Here is a 23608-nt window from a genome sequence, read left to right as displayed (position 1 = left end):
ACATCCTTACCAGTAGAAGGTAAAGCAAACCTAAAGCGTTGATTTGCTCAATCGTTGACTTAAAGGTAATTAGTCTTCCTAGTGAAAGACCTCCGGACACCTTGTGCCTGTGTAGACGGTTAGTCAGTGGGGAGAACACAGTCAACAACGGTCAACAACGGTCAACACAGAGAACTACTCTCTGAGCAAAAGGAGATACAGTATGAGACAGAAGTATTGAGCAGTGGCCGCAGCCAACTAGTGTTCGACAGAGCACAGGAGGCCTATAGAGACATTATGCAGGACAGTGGCTAGCAAACTAGCTTCCATGCTTGCACCAAATACCAATCACGACAACAACATTCTCATTTGTATTCTAACTAGAATGTAGCCTAACTGTCTTGGAGCAGAGAGCCAACATGTCGTACATTAATATTCTGATTCTAAAACCAAGTTGGCCAAGTTGTCTCTGAGGCCAGTGTGTGTCTGAGCTATAACAACCTTTTCAGCTCTCGGTCCTTCTGTCAGCACATTAGCAGTCTGCCTGTGATCAGAGCAACTCCACACCAGCCGGAAGGAAAGACTGGGGATGGGGAGTGCTGAGACACACACGCACACGCCCATACACACACGCCCATACACACACACACACACACACACACACACACACACACACACACACACACACACACACGTCGCACACACAACACAATCTTTAAAAGAGCTATTAAAAACACAGACCAAAGGACAACAACGCAATTCTAGTCCCAGGACATAGAACACTACTGGCTGTTATAGCTTGACAGCCTGACTGATTGTTTCAGAGCTGGTTTCTCTGCTATTTTATCTATAAAATCTTGTCTGAATTGTTATTGTACATCATTAAAGTCAAAACAACAACAGGAAGAAAACAAAAGAGGTTTTAATCTCAAATGGACGACCTGGCTAGATAAAGTCAGCTCTCTAGTCCTTTAATTCATCACGTCAACTGCCTCACCAGGACAAAACAATAAGTCCAGGTGTATGGGATCTCAAACTGTTGCTCAAATCACACAGTGGCAAAACCGGTCCTGCACACACTCACACAGGTGAGACAATGAGCCGTGCGTGTGTGTGTGTGTGTTTGTGTGTGTGCATGTTCACCAGGATCCACTACACACCTGGGGCAGATCTCACCCCAGAGTCAGTGTTGAGGAGAATAACACTCCCTCTTGTGTTGTGTTGTGACTCATTCACTATAAGGGCCATGGCACGGCAGCTCATACTAGCTAGCAACATCCATTACTTAGATTGAAGTCGACAGGGCGCCACTTGGCAGTTGTTGATTTGCATGATTTATATATTGTACAGTTTGGTCTAGGAACTGCAGCAAAATACCCTTTATTATAGAAACAGTAGCTAGTCAATTAGATAGTATATCAGGTATGATATTCAAAATAATCATATTCAATATTTGTACAAAAATTCCAACCGAATCAACGTTTATTCATCATATGCACAGGACCCAGAGGGATGTAAACTGTGCAATGAACTGCTTAATTGCAACCTCTCAACACTGCAATTAAATATCAAAGAGGTTAAAAAAAATTACAACAGTAATACTAGTCAAAAAAATGTCTAATGCAGGGATGGGCGACTTGTAGCTCGTGGGCCTCATGCTGCAGAGGTCCCCCTTTTGTAGGCCAGAGGATACATTTTAAAAATAATAATAATAAAACATTCATATATATACACACAATACCATTCAAAAGTTTGGGGTCACTTAGAAATGTCCTTGTTTTTGAAAGAAAAGCACATATTTTGTCCATTAAAATAACATCAAATTGACCAGAAATACAGTGTTGACATTGTTAATGTTGGAAATGAATATTGTAGCTGGAAACGGCAGATTTTTTATGGAATATCTACAAAGGCGTCGAGAGGCCCATTATCAGCAACCATCACTCCTGTGTTCTAATGGCACATTGTAATAGCTAATCCAAGTTTATCACTTTTAAAGGCTAATTGATCAATAGAAAACCTTTTGGCAATTATGTTAGCACAGCTGAAAACTGTTGTGCTAATTAAAGAAGCAATACAACTGGCCTTCTATCGACAAGTTGAGTATCTGGAGCATCAGCAATTGTGGGTTCGATTAGAGGCTCAAAATGGCCAGAAACAAAGACCTTTCTTCTGAAACTCGTCAGTCTATTCTTGTTCTGAGAAATTAAGGTTATTCCATGCGAGAAATTACCAAGAAACGGAAGATCTCGTACAATGCTGTGTATTACTCCCTTCACAGAACAGCGCAAACTGGCTCTAACCAGAATAGAAAGAGAAGTGGGAGGCCGCGGTGCACAACTGAGCAAGAGGACAAGTACATTAGTGTCTAGTTTGAGAAACAGACGCCTCACAAGTCCTCAACTGGCAGCTTCATTAAATAGTACCCGCAAAACACCAGTCTCAACGTTAACAGTGAAGAGGCGATTCTGGGATGCTGGCCTTCTGACTATTGTTGGTGGGCTCGAGGGCCCACTAACAAAATGTTCCATAGGGCCCCTGAAAGGCTAGGGCCGGCTCTGACAGCATTTGTGGTAATGGATGTGGGTACACAGACCTGCGAGCCACTGCGGCCCCTCATGAGTTCAGATTGTTGTGTGGCCCCCATCCACATCAAAGTTGCCCATCCCTAGTCTACTGATATAAATCAGTACCCAGCTGTGAGTCACACTTGTCAAAGACCACCGCAAGACCAGTGTCTCTCCCAGGCCTAGTGATTCACTGAAGCCAATTACATAGCCATGATGACCAATGCCTGTATCCAAGCCATCCTCCCTTATCGTTCTTTTCTCCTTCTTCTCATCCTCTCTTCTCAGTGTGTGTGCATACTTGTGTGTGTGCCTGTGATGTGAGTGTTTCTGTCAGGTTGTTGTTTCTGAAGTTCTATATTTATCCTAGGGCGGTTAATTATAACCTGGACCTAGACAACAGTGCCTCATCGGTGCCTGGTGAGAAGAGATAGGCAACCCAGACATCGTTTGGTGTGTGTGTATGTGTGTGTGCTTGCGCGCGTGCATGTGTTTATGTGTGTCCTTATCATTTCTAGGTAGCAAACTTGATGCCATCGACGTCTTTGCGTGCCGGGGTGGAGAGTGCACGTTGGCGAGTGCTAGGGGACCTCCCACTGAAGAGAGGATACTGATGCAAGCCATGGCAATACCATAGTAACAGTAGCGTCAGAACCAGTAGGGTATACCTTATATACCGAGTATACAAAACATTAATAACACCTGCTCATTCAATGACAGGCTGACCAGGTGAATACAGGTGAATGCTATGATCCCTTATTGATGTCACTTGTTAAATCCACTTCAATCAGCGTAGATGAAGGAGAGGAGACAGGTTAAATAATGATTTGTATGCCATGACACAATTGAGACATGGATTGTGTGTTATTCAGGGTGAATGGGCAAGACAAAATATTTAAATGCCTTTGAACGGGTTATGGTAGTAGGTGCCAGGCGCACCGGTTTGTGTCCAGAATTGCACCGCTGTTGGGTTTTTGACGCTCAACTGTTTCCTGTGTGTATCAAGAATGGTCCACCACCCAAAGGACATCCAGCCAACTTGACACAACTGTGGAAAGCATTGGAGTCAACATCAGCCATGCCCAGACTAATTGAGGCTGTTCTGAGGGCAAAGGGACATACATTATTACAGTATTATGGGTTAAATATTAAGATAATGCTGTAAATGTATATAAAATAATGCCCTCTTACCCTTCTTAATAGCGTCATCTCTCTCTTCCCTCTGTCTCTCTAATTTTTATATTTTTTACGTTTTGTCAGGAAATGCAGCTCTGTCTTGGGTTATGCTGTGCTGCAGTGGTTGCACAGCCTTTCCTCTACAGGGAGACGGGTTTTCCTGTGTCTACCCTTCTCAATGGCAAGGCTGTGCTCATCGAGCCTATATTTTGTCAAGGTCTTCAAAGGTTTTGATCAGTAACCATGGTCAAATAGTTTGCCTTGGGGTACTGTCGATTTAGGGCCAGATAGCACTGCATTTTGCTGTGTCCTTGTGCTTGTGTTTCCCAATAGGTATTGCAGTTTTGTTTTGACTGTGTAATAATTTGATTTATTTTCATTGATTGGATGTTCTGGTCCTGAGGCTTCCGTGTGTTAGTAGAACAGGTTTGTGAACTCAGCCCCAGGACCAGCTGAATGAGGGAGCTCTTTTCTTTTCCCAGCTCTTGGCATTGCAGAGCTTAGTAATGATATGAGAGGGGGTCACTGTATTTTAGATGTTTACCAAACTTAATTGCTCTTTTTGGAGTTTTTATTATTAGTGGATATTGGACTAACTTTGCCCTGCATGCTGTAGTTTTCCTCTGGACATGTAGGAGAATCTTACAGAACTGCATGCAGGGGTTCAATGGTGTGAAATCTTATTTTGCAAGTGGACCTCACACCTCGCTGCCGTAAAGTGCAATTGGTTCAATGACACATTCAATTCGTTTTAGCCAAATTTGAATAGGTATTTCAATTTGAGTTTGTTTTCAATGGCATAGAATGCCCTGCGTGCTTTCTCTCTCAGTTCATTCACTGTGTCCAGTTAAGCCCCTTTTGTAAAAGTAATTGTAGTGTGTGCAGTACTCGTTATATTTTGTACTAATTGAGAACTTTGGTCAATTTCCCTGAGATCTGGATCTTCTCTGGAAAATCATAATTTTGGGGGGGTTTACTGCCAGGGCCCAGGTCTGGCAGTACTGCTCCAGCAGGTCCAGGCTCTGCTGTAGGCCACATGCTGTGGATGACAGGAAGGCACAGGTCATCTGCGAAAAGCAGGCATTTAACCACTGAATTGTGGAGGCTAACACCACACGCTGAGGATCTTTCTAGAATAGTGGCCATATCGTTGATGTAAATATTGAAGGGCGCTGGGCTCATACTGCAAACCTAGCGAAAGCCCCGCCCCACGTTTAATAACTTTTTAGAACAGTCCTGTATGCCAAATAGAATCAAATGCTTTTTGGAAGTTGATAAAGCACGCATAAATGTCTGGTTTTGGTGTACATGTTTATCAATCAGGGTGTGTAGGGTGTAAATATGATCGGTCGTACAATGTTTTGGGGTATAAATCCAATTTGGCTTTTACTTAAGAGATCTCTCGCTTTCTACTTTTTCTCTCTCTTTTATTCTAGCTGTTATAAGGGATGCAGGTCATTGGTAACATAAGTCTGGATTGAAGATGTGTGATTATCTGCTGTCCCTGGGCTCCGCATGGAGGGGGATCGGGAGTGAGGAGAGCTGAGCGATGAATAGAGAAAGGAGAGGGGTGTATAAGGATTACAGTGTAATAGACACTGGTCATGGGTGTAACTGGTGTTCATGGAATACTGCTCGCTCCCTCGCTCCATTGAACACTGTGCAGGAGGCAACGGGAATGACGAACAGGGAACGGACAGATGTGCCAGACGAGTGCAGATGTTCTCAACCGTTAAAACGGCAAACATGCCCCCTCTCTCCTTTCCTCCCTCCCCTCATTATTTCCATCCCATTTCTTTGAACCTTTCTCTTCTACTATCCTGTCCCCCCCTTATCCCCCCCATCTCCCTCTTTTACAGATACGCTTCCTGTTATGCTCTGGGCATCTACAGCTCATTCTCTCTCTCTCTCTCTCTCTCTCTCTCTCTCTCTCTCTCTCTCTCTCTCTCTCTCTCTCTCTCTCTCTCTCTCTCTCTCTCTCTCTCTCTCTCTCTCTCTCTCTCTCTCTCTCTCTCGTGGTATTTACATTATGTTGTTTGTTCTGGTTGCCTTTTTCTCATGGCAACGGACCACATATCTTGCTAACGTGATTGCACACTGTGGTATTTTGCCTAACAGATATGGGAGTTTATCAATGTTTGATTTGTTATCAAATTCTTTGTGGGTTTGTGTGATCTGTGGGAAATATGCATCTCTAAGGTGTTCATACATTTGTCAGACGGTTAAGAAGTGCAGCTCAGTTTCCACCTCATTTTGTGGGCAGTGTGCCTCAGAACCAGCTGGCTGAGGGGAATCTTCCCTAGGTTAATCTCTTTATAGATGAAGGCTTTGTGATGGAATGTGTAAGCATAAATTGTACAACCACCTAAAAGGAAGTTAACAGCTATTTTCTGGATTTTGATAACTAGCAAGTATAGTATAACGTATATTTTTACAGAACTCTGCATGCACAGTCTCAAATGGGTTTGTCCCATTTTGCAAATTCTTGATTAGTGAGTGGACCCCAGACCTCACAACCATAGAGGGCAATGGGTTCTATAACGGACTGAAGTATTTTTAGCAAGATTCTAATTGGGATGTCAAGTTTTATGTTCCTTTTGAAAGAGTAGAAGGCCCTTCTTGACTTGTCTCCCAAATCATGCACAGCCTTGTGGAAGTAATTTAAAACAAATCTTTAACTAGGCGAGTAAGTTAAGAACACATTATTATTTACAATGACTGCCTAGGAACAGTGGGTTAACTGCCTTGTTCAGGGCCAGAACAACAGATTGTGTCAACTCTAGGATTTGATTGAGCAACCTTTCGGTTACTGGCCCAACGCTCTAACCACTAGGCTACCTGCCGCCCCAGGTGAGGTGTTGATGTTTCTTTGTGTGCTCTAGGGCAACAGTGTCGAGATAAAATGTGTATTTGTTGTCCTGTCTACTGGACCTTTTCTGGAACACCATTATTTTTGTCTAAATCATTTTCACTGTCAGGGCCCAAGTCTGACCTAATCTGTGCCTAATATCTAGATGCTGCTGTAGGCCCTCCTTGGTTTGGGGACAGAAGCACCAGATCATCTGCAAACAGTAGACATTTGATTTCTGAGTCCAGTAGGGTGAGGCCGGGTGCTGCTGAATGCTCTAATGCCCTTGCCAATTCATTGATATAAATGTTGAAGAGGGTGGGGCTCAAGCTGCATCCCTCTCTCACCCCATGGCCCTGAGGAAAGAAATCTGTGTGTTTGTTGTGTGTTTGTTGTCATATGTCCCCCTCCCCCCCCCCCCCCAACACTGCTTTCCATCAATTTGTGTTGGGGGAGAAATTCCATCAAGCAGACCCTCATGTCAAATTTTGTCAAAAGTATATATTTTAATTCAACAAAGCATGAACATAATGGCGCCGAAGACATGCCCGACATTTTACATTCTCCCAAACAAGTGCTATTTTGTTATTTTTTTGGTTGCATTTTGTGTAACTTATTTTTTTTTAACTTATTGTGTACATAATGTTGCTGCTACCGTCTCTTATAACCGAAAATAACTTCTGGACATCAGAACAGCGATTATTCACCGCGGACTGAAAAACTTTTTCCTTTAACGAGTCCGACGAGAAGGATATCCTGCTTTCACTGGAACAGGCCCAGATCCACTCCTTTTGCGTGAAGAAAAATGCAGGAAAAGGGGCCACAGATCAGGCAGCCTTTTGAGAATCTGTAGGCGAGCGAGTAAACTCCCACTGCCATCCGTTCTTCTTGCTAACGTGCAATCATTGGAAAATAAAATTGATGACCTACGATTAAAATTATCCTACCAACGGGACATCTTATGTTTCACCGAGACGTGGCTGAACGACGATACAGACAATATAGAGCTAGCGGGATTTTCCATGTTCCGGCAGAACAGAGATGCTACCTCTGGTAAGACAAGGGGTGGGTGGGTGTGTCTATTTGTCAATAACAGCTGGTGCGCAATGTCTAATATTAAAGAAGTCTCGAGGTATTGCTCACCTGAGGTAGAGTACCTTATGATAAGCTGTAGACCACACTATCTACCAAGAGAGTTCTCATCTATATTATTCGTAGCCATCTATTTACCTCCACAGAATGAAGCTGGCACTAAGACCGCTCTCAACCAACTCTATAAGGCCATAAGCAAAGAAGAAAATGCTCACCCAGAAGTGGCGCTCCTAGTGCCCGGGGACTTTAATGCAGGCAATGTCACAAGTGCAACCAGAGAAAAAAAACATCCTAAACCACCCTTACTCAACACACAGAGATACATACAAAGCTCTCCCCCGCCCTCCTTTTGGAAAATCTGACCAGAAATCTTTCCTCCTGATTCCTGTTTACAAGCAAAAACAAAAGCAGGAAGTACTAGTGACTCGCTCAATACGGAAGTGGTCAAATGACGTGGATGCTACACTACAGGACTGTTTTGCTAGCACAGACTGGAAAATATTCTGGGATTCATCCAATGGCATTGAGTACACCACCTCAGTCATCAGCTTCATCAATAAGTGCATCGACAACGTCCCCACAGTGACTGTACGTACATATCCCAACCAGAAGCCATGGATTACAAGCAACATCCGCATCGAGCTAAAGGCTAGAAATGACACTTTCAAATAGCGAGAGACTAATCCAGACGCTTCTAAGATATCCCGCTATGCCCTTAGACAAACCATTAAACAAGCAAAGCGTCAATACAGGACTAAGATTGAATCATACTACACCGGCTCTGACGCTCGTTGGATGTGGCAGGGCTTGAAAACTGTTACGGACTACAAAGGGAAACCCCGATGCGAGCTGCCCAGTGAGGCAAGCCTACCAGACGAGCTAAATGCCTTTTATGCTCACTTCGAGGCAAGCAACACTGAAGCATGCACGAGAGCACCGGCTGTTCTGGATAACTATGTGATAACGCTCTCGGTAGCCGATAAGAACAAAACCTTTAATCTCTTGACGCTAGGGGTCAGATTTTTTAAAGATTTTTTAAATAACGTTCCCAAGGTAAACTGACTATTTCTCAGGTCCAGATCGTAGAATATGCATATCATTTACAGATTAGGATAGAAAACACTCCAAAGTTTCCAAAACTGTCAAAATATTGTCTGAGTAAAACAAAACTGATTCTGCAGGCGAAAACCTGAGAAAATCTAACCCGGAAGTGATTTTTTTATTTTTTTATCTGTGTTTCTGGCCCGTCTTTCTTCCATTTAAAGGGGTATCAACCAGATTCCTTTTCCAATGGCTTCCTCAGGCTGTGACCAGGCTTTAGACATAGTTTCAGGCTTTTATTTTGAATAATGAGCGAGATTTTTCAAAACTAGTCAGGTGTCCTCTGATTAGTTCCTGCGCGCGAGAGGGGTAGCTCTCCATTTTCTTTTTCTCTCTTATTGAATAGGTTACGGTCCGGTTGAAATATTATCGATTATGTTTGTTAAAAACAACCTGAGGATTGATTATAAAAAACATTTGACATGTTTCTATGACCATTACGGATACTTTTTGGAATTTTCATCGAACGGAACAAGGCTTTGGTTTTCTGAACATAACGCGCAACCCGAATGGTGTTTTTTTGTTATAAAAGTAATATTTATCGAACAAAAATAACATTTATTGTGTAACTGGGAGTCTCGTGAGTGCAAACATCCGAAGATTATCAAAGGTAAGCGATTGTAGCACTGTTGTAGCATTGATTGATACACTCACAAAAGCTTGGATTGCTTTCACTGCAAAGCATATTTTCAAAATCTGACATGATAGGTGGATTAACAACAAGCTAAACTGTGTTTTGGTATATTTCACTTGTGATTGCATGATTATAAATATTTTGAGTAATATTTTGCGCCCTGCAATTCAGCGGTTGTTTAGGAAAATGATCCCGTAAAAGGGATCCGTAGCGCAGAGAAGTTAAACAGGTCAACATTCACAAAGCCGCTGGGCCAGATGGATTACCAGGACGTGTACTCAAAGCATGCGCGGACCAACTGTCAAGTGTCACTAACATTTTCAACCTGACTCCCTGACAGAGTCTGTAATACCAACATGTTTCAAGCAGACCACCATAGTCCCTGTGCCAAGGAAGTGAAGGTAACCTGTCTAAATGATTACCGCACCGTGGCACTCACGTCGGTAGCCATGAAGTGCTTTGAATGGCTGGTCATGGCTCACATCAACAGCATCCTCCCGGACACCCTAGACCCACTCCATTTCGCATACCGCCCAGACAGATCCACAGATGACTCAATCTCAATCGCACTCCACAATGCCTTTTCTCACTTGGACAAAAGGAACACTTATGTGAGAATGCTGTTCATTGACTACAGCTCAGCGTTCAACACCATAGTGCCCAAGAAGCTCATCACTAAGCTAAGGACTCTGGTACTAAACACCTCCCTCTGCAACTGGATCCTGAACTTCCTGATGGGCTGCCCCCAGGTGGTAAGAGTAGGCAACAACACGTCTGCCACGCTGATCCTTAACACTGGGGCCCCTCAGGGGTGTGTACTTATTCCCCTCCTGTATTCCCTGTTCACCCACGACTGCGTGGCCAAACACGACTCCAACACCATCATTAAGTTTGCTGACGACACAACAGTGGTAGGCCTGATCACCGACAACGGTGAAATGGCCTATAGGGAGGAGGTCAGAGAACTGGCAGTGTGGTGCCAGGACAGCAACCTCTCCCTCAATGTGAGCAAGACAAAGGAGCTGATCGTGGACTACAGGAAAAGGCGGGCCGAACAGGCCCCCATTGACATCGACGGGGCTGTAGGGGAGCGGGTCGAGAGTTTCAAGTTCCTTGGTGTCCACATCACCAATGAACTATCACGTTCCAAACATTCCAAGACAGTCGTGAAGAGGGCACGATAAAACATTTTCCCCCTACGGAGACTGAAGAGATTTGGCATGGATCCTCAGATCCTCAAAAGTTTCTACAGCTGCACCACCGAGAGCATCCTGACCGGTTGCATCACCGCCTGGTACGGCAACTGCTCGGCATCTGACCGTAAGGTGCTACAGAGGGTAGTGCGAATGGCCCAGTACATCACTGGGGCCAAGCTCCCTGTCATCCAGGAACTATACAATAGGAAAGCCCATAAAGTTGTCAGAGACTCCAGTCATCCAAGTAATAGACTGTTTTCTCTGCTACCGCACGGCAAGCGGTAGCGGAGAGTCAAGTCCAGGACCAAAAGGCTCCTCAACAGCTTCTACCATAAGCCATAAGACTGCTGAACAATTAATAAAATTGCCACTGGACAATTAACATTGACAACCCCTCCTCTCTTTTGTACACTGCTGCTACTCGCTGTTTATTACCTATGCATAGTCACTTCACCCCCACCTACATGTACAAACTAACCTGTACCCCAGCACACTGACTTGGTACCGGTGCCCCCTGTATATAGCCTTGTTATTGTTATTCTTATTGTGTTACTTTTTATTATTACTTTTTATTTTAGTCTACTTGGTCAATATTTTCTTAACTCTTCTTGAACTGCACTGTTGTAAGTAAGCATTTCACGGTAAAGTCTACACGTGTTGTATTCCGCGCGTGTGACAAATAAAGTTTGATTTGATTTGATGAGAATACTTTGTTTTTGTTTTGGTTGGTTTGGTTGCCAATAAATGTGTGTATGGTGTATACGTGGTCTGTCGTACGGTATTTTGGTAGAAAGCAATTTTTGGGGGTTTGCTCAGGACATTGTTTTCACTGAGTGTTGGAGTCTGCTGTTGCTGATAGTCTCTCTCTCTCTCTCTCCTGTGTGTCTGTCTGGGTGTCACAGAGCAAGCAGCATAGCCGTGGGAAGTAGTTTGGGGATGGGGGTGCTGTGACGCACTGAAGACTACTATATTGGTCCGCTGATACAGGACTAGGAAAGGCCCAGTGCACTACTTTTTTAATTTTTTTTAACTAAATGTGTTTGCCAGCATTTGTAACTTCAGTCTGATAATTGCTTGATATATGTTTTCTAGTTTCTTGAAATACTTTGCAAATGTAACTTAAAGCTGAAATGGTATATTCATTATTTTTCCATTTTAGTAAATGCTCTTATCCAGAGCAATAATTTTCATATGTTTTTTTACTGGTGCCAAGTGGGAATCAAACCCACAACCCTAGCATTGCAAGTGCCATGCTCTACTAACTGAGCCACAGCATCATATCATATCATCACACACCACTTGACGCCTCCATGTACTCAATTACTGTATTGTCCATTGTTCTTCTTCCATGTTATTTTATTAAGAAAAATATTTGATTTTATGTGGATGTTTAGGGTCTTTGCTCATTTCCACATTTTGATGTAAATGCTTGAGGACAGGGTTTTGTTCTTTCTAGATTCCATTAGAATGACAATCACAGAGAAAGGGACATGGCAACAACTCTTACAATTCCAACTATTGAATCCTGCAAGATGCTGTTCTTAATTATACGATTATCTTTTTTGCCAAAGGAGAGATGCTGAAAAATACATTTTGCCCGCACAACAAACCTTTAATTCATTCCGTTAATAGTAGTAAATGCCAAGTGCACTACTTTTGTGATTTTTGTATTTTTATTATTGTTACATGTTTCTCAGGTGGTAGTGCAGCACCCTCAGCACCCCTACTTGCCGTGTGTGTGTGTGTGTGTGTGTGTGTGTGTGTGTGTGTGTGTGTGTGTGTGTGTGTGTGTGTGTGTGTGTGTGTGTGTGTGTGTGTGTGTGTGTATGTGTGTGTGTGTGTGTGTGTGTGTGTGTGTGCATGTTCCTGTGTGTGTGCGTGTATGTGTGTGCGTGTGTGTGTGCACATGCGTATGTCCCTATGTGTGTGTGTGTGTCTTGGAGAGCATCCATGGTAGACAGACAAGCAGACAGACAGACAAACAGACACAGATAGAACACACGTGTTGCTCCCAGGCTGAGTACAAGGTAACGCAATAAACAAACCTACAACCCTGACCCTGGGAAACCACACCAAGCTGGGAAGAGGGCAGATGATGAAGGGAGGCGGAGACGGAGAGAGAGAAATAGAGAGAGAGTGAGAGGGTAGCATGGGAGAGGGAGAGAGAGAGGAAGAATGGTGATAAGGGGAGTGTGGGACTCGAAGGGAGGAAAGACACGCAAAAAAGACAACCATCCAAACTTACTTTACAAACACATACAATCAGAGGTTGGGCAGGCTGGTGGGAAAGGGAGTATGGGACTGCAACAAGGGAGGTAGAAAAAGAGAGAGCCAGGCCAAGCATATCACTTACAGAAAAACCACAGAATTTCACGTGGAAAATCACAATATTTCAAATGAGTAGAAATTTCACGCGATCACATTTTCACGTGTAGTTTCATGTTATCACATGTTGCTTTACATGTTGTCACGTTATCACATTACCTTCACATGAGATCACATGTGATCACATGAAAACGTGTTTTTGGAACACTTCATATGTGATCACGTGAAATTCATGTGTTTTCTTACGTAAGGGACTACAACACATGATCCTACATATCTATATCGAAGTCCCGCTACAATGCACAGCTCTCTAGATTAATACAACATGGGCTCGCTCTACAACATATATTCCTGGCGTCTATGTCCCGCTGTAATACAAAACACTCTGGATGTCTACACCCCTGCCTGCTGCAACACTGGACGCTCAATATGAATGCCCTGCATATCTCTATATGAGTGAATGTTCACCATATTCATACCCTGCATACATACACTACCGTTCAAAAGTTTGGGGTTTAGAAATGTCCCTGTTTTTAAAAGAAAAGCAAATTTTTTGTCCATTAAAATAGCATCAAATTGATCAAAAATAAGGTGTAGACATTGTTAATGTTGTAAATGGCTATTGTAGCTGGAAACGGCAGATTTTTTGTGTCTCTAAACAGAATAGAAAAAGGAGTGGGAGGCCGTGGTGCACAACTGAGAAGTCTCAACGTCAACAGTGAAGAGGCGGCTCCGGGATGCTGGCCTTCTAGGCAGAGTTCCTCTGTCCAGTGTCTGTGTTCTTTTGCACATCTTAATCTTTTCTATTTATTGGCCAGTCTGAGATACTGTATGGCTTTTCCTTGCAACTCTGCCTAGAAAGCCAGCATCCCAGAGTCATCTCTTCACTGTTGACGTTGAGACTGGTGTTTTGCGGGTACTATTTAATGAAGCTGCCAGTTGAGGACTTGTGAAGTGTCTGTTTCTCAAACTAGACACTAATGTACTTGTCCTCTTGCTCAATTGTGCACCGGGGCCTCCCACTCCTCTTTCTATTCTGGTTAGAGCCAGTTTGCGCTGTTCAGTGAAGGGAGTAGTACACAGCTTTGTACGAGATCTTCAGTTTCTTGGCAATTTCTCACATGGAATAGCCTTCATTTCTCAGAACAATAATAGCCTGACAAGCTACCATAATTGCAAAAGGTTTTCTAATGGTCAATTAGCCTTTTAAAATGATAAACTTGGATTAGCTAACGCAACGTGCCATTGGAACACAGGAGTGATGGTTGCTGATAATGGGCCTCTGTACGCCTATGTAGACATTCCATAAAAAGATCTGCCGTTTCCAGCTACAATAGTCCTTTACAACATTAACAATGTCTACAGTGTATTTCTGATCAATTTGATGTTATTTTAATGGACAAAAAATGTGTTTTTCTTTCACAAACAAGGACATTTCTAAGTGACCCCAAACTTTTGAACTGGTAGTGTATGTCTGGCGTATCTAGAGTATGTCCTGGGCTGGGAATGACCCCTCTCACCTCAGAGAACACGGAATGTTTTCCTCATAAAAAGACTACATAAACCTATCTAAACCAGCTGATGACAACAGCACAGCACCATCCCACTGGATACCTTAACACTGACACAGTCTCACTGTGGAAGCACAATATCTGTTCTGGGCTGGTGGGAGAATGTGTGTGTGTGTGTGTGTGTGTGTGTGTGGTGTGTGTGTGTGACTCTCACATTCTCACAGCAGAATTACACGTTTTTGCACTTTTCCCCAAACGTCAAGTGTTTTCCACACCCTGGGTTGCACCTCCTGCTCAACATCGTTCCTTTTCTACAAATGTCACATTTAGAATTTGCTCTGAACATCACATTTTGAAGTTAAAGGGATAATTCAGGATTTTGGCAAAATCGACTTCCTCAGCGTCACATCAACTCGTGGATACCATTTGCACGCCTCTGTGTCCAGTGTGAAGGAAGTTAGAGGTCGTTTTGAAAGCCAATGCTAACTAGCATTAGTGCCTGAACTGGAGTTCAATCGGTATGTGCTATCATGCTTGTAACGGGCTTCCTCCTTCTCCTCATCCGAAGAGGAGTAGCAGGGATTTGACCAAAATGCAGCGGGTTGTGAATACATATTGATTTAATAGACAAAACGGAAAAACACGACAAACACTTGAATAATTACAAAACAAATAAACGAATGTAGACAGACCTGGACACGAACTTACATACAACGTGAAGAACGCATGAACCAGGAAAACAGACTACATAAAACGAACGAACTAACAAAAACCGGAACAGTCCCGTGTGGCGTAACATACTGACACAGGAGACAACCACCCACAACGAACACTGTGAAACAACCTACCTAAATATGACTCTCAATTAGAGGAACGCCAAACACCTGCCTCTAATTGAGAGCCATACCAGGCAACCCTTAAACCAACATAGAAACAGACAACATAGAATGCCCACCCAAACTCACGTCCTGACCAACTAACACATACAACAAACTAACATAAATAGGTCAGGAACGTGACAATGCTAAGGTTTTGGATAGGGTTAAAATGTTGAATTTAGGCATTCATTCTGAATGGTTAAGGTAAAGGTTAAGGTTTGGGATAGGGTTAAAACGTAATAAAAATAAACAAGCGTCTACCACTGGATTGGACACGCAACCTTCTGATCCGGAGTGATGGGATTACACACACTGGGATTACGAACACAGGGATTTAACAGGCGACCTTCTGATCCGGAGTGATGGGATTACACACACTGGGATTACGAACACAGGGATTTAACAGGCGACCTTCTGATCCGGAGTGATGGGATTACACACACTGGGATTACGAACACAGGGATTTAACAGGCGACCTTCTGATCCGGAGTGATGGGATTACACACACTGGGATTACGAACACAGGGATTTAACAGGCGACCTTCTGATCCGGAGTGATGGGATTACACACACTGGGATTACGAACACAGGGATTTAACAGGCGACCTTCTGATCCGGAGTGATGGGATTACACACACTGGAATTACGAACACAGTGATTTAACAGGCAACCTTCTGATCCGGAGTGATGGGATTACGCACATCCGCCACCCCCGTGCACAACGCCCTAGAAAAACCCAAGCCTACTTGATGGTAATAGCGCTCACCGTTGCCCCTAGTGGCCGGATATGTAGGCATTTCCCAATGTCCTCAAGACAAGGGCAGACGTCCAATTAAGAAGTCAATCTTGAGCAATCTGCCCGTTTGAGGGCTGTATACTGATTATATAGTGATTATTTGAGGGCTTTTTGCAACCCTAGTTGTTTGTGTACGTATATGAATCTGGGTCTGGGCACACTACAGACACACACACACAAACAAACACGTTGTTCTCCCTGGTTTGATTATGGTCGGTATCTCAGAGGCAGAGGGTAGTTCTAACAGAGTAGCAGAGAGAGAACCATCAGACTGATACAGTGCTGCTGCACTAAGCTTATGTAAGACCCCTTCATCAATATTCTATCAGTGTTCTCATTGCATGGCCATGGCTGACTGAACCCAATGAAACAGCAGCTAATACAATAGGGATGTTGCACATGACAGCAGCTGATACAGCTACACCAGATAGACTCTACTGTATCTTGATCTGATCATTTTGACAAGGTAAGCATAACAGACCTCACTTCGACACAGGTCTCTCTCTCTCTCTCTCTCTCTCTCTCTCTCTCTCTCTCTCTCTCTCTCTCTCTCTCTCTCTCTCTCTCTCTCTCTCTCTCTCTCTCTCTCTCTCTCTCTCTCTCTCTCTCTCTCTCTCTCTCTCTCTCTCTCTCTCTCTCTCTCTCTCTAAATATTTTGGATATTCACAATATAAAAATAAATAAAAATGAGAATCAAAATTGAAAACGGGACAACAGTAACAACAATAACCAAGGGTCAAAATAACCATACATTCAACAATAACAATAAGCATACAGTAGAGGACATGTGCAGGTTGATTGGTCTGTCATACACTGTCCCTCAACTTATGGCAGGCAGCAATGTAGTGCGCTGCCAACCCACAGCTCTCTGCGTCCTCCCCCAACAGGACAAATAGCCTATCCTCATCAGAGAGCTCTTTGAAACCTTGAATAAGGGTTTCAAATTTGGGAAAATGACACTCTCTAGCAATGTAGTTTTGTTTTGACTGTGTTGTAATTTGGTTTATTCTGATTGATTGGATGTTCTGGTCCTGAGGCTTCAGTGTGTTAGTAGAACAGGTTTGTGAACTCAGCCCCAGGACCAGCTGGATGAGGGGACTATTTTCTTTGCTCAGCTCTTGGCATTGCAGGGCGTGGTAATGATATGAGAGGGGGTCACTGTATTTTAGATGTTTCCCAAACTTAATTGCTCTTTTTTGAGTTTTTATTATTAGTGGATATTGGCCTATATTCTCTCTCTCTCTCGCTCAAGCTTTAGTAAAATGACAAGGCCACTGAGATAATAAAATCAACAATAAAAGTCACAAATAAATAATAGTGATTAGAGAAAGGGGAATATACATATATCTTTTTTTTTAAATAAATACAGAAATATCTCATTTACATAAGTATTCACACCCCTGAGTCAATACTTTGTAGACGCACCTTTGGCAGTGATTACAGCTGTGAGTATTTCTGGGTAAGTCTCTAAGTGCTTTGCAAACCTGGATTGTACATTTTTCTCCCATAATTTTTTTCAAAATTCTTCAAGCTCTGTCAAGTTGATTGTTGATCATTGCTAGACAGCCATTTTCAAGTCTTGCCATTGATTCTCAAGCCGATATAAGTCAAAACGGTGACTTGGCCACAAAGGAGCATTTAATGTCATCTTGGTAAGGAATTCCAGTGTAGAGTTTGCCTTGTGTTTTTGTTTCCCAGTATCTGCTGGAAAGCAGACTGAACCAAGTTTTCCTCTAGAATTGTGCCTTTGCGTATAGCTGTATTCCGTTTCTTTTTATCCTAAGAAACTCCCTAGTCCTTGCCGATGACAAGCATACCCATAATATGATGCAGCCACCTCCATGCTTGAAAATATGAACAGTGGTATTCAGTGATGTGTTGTATTGGATTTACCCCAAACATGTGTAGGGTACAGAGATGGGGTAGTCAGTCAAAAATCATGCTAACCACTATTATTGAATACTTAATGAGTCCATGCAACTTATTATGTGAATTGATCAGGACATTTTTACTTCCAAACTTATTTAGGCTTGCCATAACAAAGGGGTTGAATACTTATTGACATCAAGACATTTCAGCTTGACATTTTGTATTAATTTGTCAAAAATTCAACCAACAAAATTCCACTTTGACATTATGGGATATTCTGTGTAGATCAGTGACACAACAACGCAATTTAATCCATTTTAAAATCAGGCTGTAACACAAGAAAATGTGGAAATATTAAAGAGGTGGGAATACATTCTGAGGGCATTGTAAATATTACAAGAGATTGACTGAGAGATTGTGTGTCTCTCTCTCTCTCTCTCCCTCCCATAACACATAGACACGTAAGCACTTCCACGGCAGAATGCATAATCCGTGAGAATATTTGACATGGGAATATCTCACACTCAGGTGACACCCCTCTGAGTGAAGGTGGTATGGACCATGAGATTTACTCTCACCATGGGGTTGAATAACTAGTGCACTCCCTGGGGGTGTGCATGTATGGTCTCACACACAAACACACACACACACACACACACACACACACTCACCACACACACGAGAACGCAATGCAGCCTCACTGGTGGCAACAAGATTAAGCAAGTACTGTATATTATACAACCTTCACATAAGAAGCTCAAGAAAAACCATACACACACACACAAATACACATCTAGCTGTAACTCAGTCTTAAGACACTAGTTAACCAGTCATACACACCGTACACACACACCACACCCCGGCCAAGTGTTCTCGTTTAATAATTGACTTCAATTCAAGGGAGGGAAAAGGCTGCTTTGAAAAAGGCTGTGAGCTGAGAGGTGTCTGTTAGACATTATAGCCTTTTACAAGTCTAAACCATGCAGGGTTGAACCAAGTGTGGTAAGATAGGGATGAACCAAGATACTGTAGATAGTGTTGTAATGGCTGGGTGACCCCGATCATAAATAAGGTATATTCCAGGTTCCAACTACACCTCTGTTTCTGTTACCTCAGCCTGTACTGAGTGAACCTGCAGGTACGGTCAAGTTGGAACAACAGACCCAGGCTGCTCTCTCGGTTTGGAGCTCACAGCAAAACAACAGTCATATCCAAAGTGTTAGAGCTTACACAATTTCCATGAAGCATTTAATGAAGCATTCATGCCTTCATGAAAAAGAAAGTGTGTCGGTAGTGAAAAGTAAAGTCAAAGCAGTCCACCTCTGAAACGTCATCTTATAATCAAAGGTGAAAATGTAGTTTAGAGTCTCTACTCCCCTCTCCCCTCTCCCCTCCGCACCCTACCTCTCTCTCATTGGTCTCTTTTTGAAATGACAGGTGTCATAAAGAAGGAGTTCGACAGGAATCCCAGCCCGAGGCTCCAGGAGCGTGCTCAAACTCGACTTCCATCCTGTCCCGTCTCCTCCCCTCCTCAGCCCAGAGGGGCCCCACCAGACAAGACGAGAGGGGCCAGCCCAGAAACAAAATCTCGCCTCCCTCCGCTAACAACAGCCAGAACAAAATCAGACCAGATCACCACCCTGTATTAGTACTGAGAACACGCAAACACCATGACATACCTGTACTGTCTGTCTGTCTCCCACACAACACGTAGACCTGCATACCTGGCCTCACACTCTCCTATACTTAAACATTGTGCCATACAGTATATTAATAACCCAACGTACTGTCTACAATCTTACCCCGAATACCTAGCTAATAATGAGAGTCACCTCCCTGAAACATTACAAGACGAACCACAACGAAACAATAAAGCACAAGAAGGTCTTCAACGTCAAAAAAAAAAAGCATGTTCAGTGTTATAACACCATAACCACGAACAGCATTTTGTAGACCTACGCATCACTTCCAGTTCCAGTCCACACTGTAAATACTTGGAAGACTAAAGGTCTCTGGAAACCTCTGGCTGCTCTGCTCCATCCTCATGACTCATACGGTTTCACGCTCACACCTCTTCCCTGTACAATCAACACCAGGCAGCAGGATAACAGCATGGAGGGGAGGAGACTAATAACCTTTTACTGGCCAGCACCACCACCACCACCACCATAACAACACAGCTGAATAGGCTACCTAGAATACTGTGTCAGTAAGTAAGAACATTGTGTTTCCCCTGTACTGTCTCTGAAAGGCTTTTGGACACATGTCATTGAAACATTTACTGGTGTTGAACTGTTTCTGTTGCGTAACAATCCCATTTAGGAACAGTGGGTGCATTCTGACATCACGTGCATAAAGCAACTCACGCTGGGGGCGACCGTTCGAGATATTTGGAAATCACTTGTGAAAAGGTACATGTCTTTATTTTGCCTGTTTCTTCTTCTACTGCTATTTGCCTTTGAAACCATGCCCATAGACATATGACAGTCTACAGAGGAGCCAGTGTTACGGGCTGCTGGTATACAGTACATAGTCTACTGCTTCGTAGAACTGTCAGGCAAATGCCATGTCACCGCTGCTGTCACAACAGGTCTCGCATCAACACCGACACACAGAGACGCTGGGTCAACAACCAATGGCACACAGCAACGCTATCAACAAAGAAACACTGCAATACACGTACTGTACAACCCACACATTGTCTTAACCACCGAACACAAATGAGACCAGGTAATCCAAATATTTCAAGAAGAGATTTACCTAATTGTGGAATATTGCAAAACGGTATTGCGTCACCTTTTCTGAAACAGACAGTTTGTTTGTAAATCCAAAGATGCGTTCTAGCTTGACAGCGATTGCGCTTTTATGGCGATACATCTGGAATCCTTTTCGTTTATGGTACTAGAGAGGATTTGTTGATTTGTGACATACGTCTACTGACAGGGACTATGTTGGGAAATGGCTTCAGCTGGTACTGCAGTGCCAAATTCTGAGATGGTGATTAACATGCATTGGCTGTGTTAAATAAATCATATGAATGAACGTGATATTATATATCACGCTGATATTGTGACGTGGCGCTAGGTAGGGGTTTATGTAAGACTGTTCTCTCCTGACCATCCCTCAGCTACTGCCTGGAAGACCGGGGAGGAACACACTGTGACAGGACACTCTCTCTCTTTCCCCTTCTCTTTCTCTCCTTCTCTCTTTCACTCTCTCTCGCTCTCTCTCATGCCGTTTGTGTTTGTCTCCCTCTCTTTCGCCATTCTATTTATTCATGAGCACTTCGGTGCAAAGTACAGTCTGAGCAAACACACACTCGCACTCTCTCTCTCTCTAATCACACACACATGCATGTGCATGTACACACGGGCGTGCACGCACACCAACACACAGTAAATATAGGCGTTTGGTTTTGACATGCTGCCAGACATCTCTGCTTATTCCCCACTATCCCCCATTGTCCCCTAATGTCACTGCTTGTCACTGGGTTGTGTGAGTGGCGATCACATGTCCCCCCCAGCATCTAACCCCCCCGAAAACATCAATCCCGATTCCTGGATAGAGTATTTCAATGGCCCCAATTACATCAGCTCTCTCTGTCCAGGGTGACCATCATATAGACTAAGTGTACAAAACGTTAGGAACATGTTCCTAATATTGAGTAGCATCCATTTTTGCCCTCAGAACAGCCTTAATTCGTCAGGGCATGTACTCTAAATGGTGTCAAAAGCGTTCCACAGGGATGCTGGCCAATGTTGACTCCAATGCTTCCCACAGTTGTGTCAAGTTGGCTGGATGTCCTTTGGGTGGTGGACCATTCTTGATAAACACGGGGAAATGTTGAGCGTTAAAAAAAACAGCAACATTGCAGTTCTTGACACACTCAAACCGGTGCACCTGGCACCTACTACCATACCCCGTTCAAAGGCACTTAAATATGTTGTCTTGCCCATACACCCTCTGAATGGCACACGTACACAATCCATGTCTCAACTGTCTCAAGGCTAAAAAAATCCTTCTTCAACATGCTTTCTTCACTTTTACCTACACTGACTGGAGTGGATTTAACAGGTGACATTAATCAGCTATGTCATGTGCCTAATGTTTTGTACACTCAGTACTCATTGTACTTGTTTAGCTACTGTATCCTCTCAAACCACCCAATATTCACTCTCCTAAAGGTCATTCTCCCTCTCGCCTCACTGACCACCTGCCCCAAATGTTATCCCCCACCTCTTGAAAACTCAAGAAGTCCCCAAAAAATATTGCTTCATCATCATAACATTGCTTCATCGTCATTGTCATCATAATCACCATCATTGTCATCATAATCACCATCATTGTCATCATAATCACCATCATTGTCATCATAATCACCATCATTGTCATCATAATCACCATCATTGTCATCATAATCACCATCATTGTCATCATATTCACCATCATTGTCATCATCGTCATCATCATCATACTTAGCCCTAGAGGGTACTGACCTTAAAGGCGTGCTTGCGGCTGATGTTATCCAACACCTGCACTTCTCCGATCCGAAAGCTGAGCAGAGGAAGACTTCCCAACACTCCTTCCTCCTTCTCGTCTGGATAGGAGGAAGAGGAAAAAAAGAGAGAGAAAGAATAAAGATTGGGATCAAAATCAACAAAAAAATCACATCTTTGAAAAAAACGCGCGAGAGATCTATTATAACAGAAAGGGTCCACACCTACAGTAAGTAAAGAGGGGTGAATAGTAAACGCACAGTCTGGTGTCGCAGTTTGCAAACTCCTCTAGTGGTAGCTGCAGCTGTAGCTGGCTTAGTGAGCACTACCATTGAACATCCCTGGAACAACACCCACGTCCCACTGTAGGGGAAATATCAATTTTGGTCCAGAAGTCCAGTGACAAGTGACACACTCTCACACACACTCTCTCTCTCTCTCACACACACACACTCGCGTAAAATCCAACGGCGGTCAGATATTTTTTAAAGGAGCGGAGCGCTGGGGAAGAAAGAGGAGTGCGAGAGCGGCACTTGTGCTGATTAAATAATGGAGCAGATGATGACAATTTCGAGGGCTGGCGATGAGGCTGACAGGGAGTCCACAGTAGTAGCTGCTGCCCTCATCTCTCTCTCCCTCGTTCCCTCTTTCTCTCTATCTCTCTCGCTCCCTCTTTCTCGCTCTGCCTGGCTCTCTTGCTCTCTCTCTAGGCTGATCCTTCTCTCGTTCTCTCTCGCTCTCGGGCTGATCCCTCTCTCGCTCTATCTCTCTAAGCAGAGCTGTACTGCGTAGATGTAAGAGCCTTCCTCTGTTGCAGAGCACACGTGTGTTTGAGAGAGAGCGAAATAGAGAAAGAGAGGGAGGAGGGAGAGACTGAGAGGAGGGATGGGGGAGGGGGAGCTGTGTTTGTGCAATCATACAGTACTATTTGCTGTGTGTGCGTGTGTGCGCGTGTGTGTGTGTGTGTGTGCGCGTGTGTGCGTGTGTGCGCGTGTGTGTGTGTGTGTGTGTGTGTGTGTGTGTGTGTGTGTGTGTGTGTGTGTGTGTGTGTGTGTGTGTGTGTGTGTGTGTGTGTGTGTGTGTGTGTGTGTGTGTGTGTGTGTGTGTGTGTGTGTGTGTGTGATAGCGATCAGCCCATGT

General features: G+C 43.6%; 1 protein-coding gene across 20 annotated transcripts in view; it reads right to left on the bottom strand.

The window, feature by feature from the left end:
- The window catches only part of LOC139563527 (pleckstrin homology domain-containing family A member 6-like), a 165151-nt gene that overhangs the window by 41579 nt on the left and 99964 nt on the right, over positions 1–23608 (bottom strand). For 18 of the 20 annotated variants that reach the window (XM_071382332.1, XM_071382296.1, XM_071382365.1 and 15 more), the window contains one exon: positions 22469–22569. In XM_071382332.1, the coding sequence (XP_071238433.1) occupies positions 22469–22569 (101 nt within the window). Of the gene's footprint in view, positions 1–22468; positions 22570–22692; positions 23305–23608 lie in introns of those variants that run through there. The other 2 variants (XM_071382415.1, XM_071382425.1) reach the window with 2 other exon arrangements.

Source organism: Salvelinus alpinus, chromosome 2 (genome assembly GCF_045679555.1).
Source record: "Salvelinus alpinus chromosome 2, SLU_Salpinus.1, whole genome shotgun sequence".
NCBI lineage: Eukaryota > Metazoa > Chordata > Actinopteri > Salmoniformes > Salmonidae > Salvelinus > Salvelinus alpinus.
Note: the sequence above shows the minus strand (reverse complement) of the source record. Positions and strands in the feature narration are given on the sequence as shown.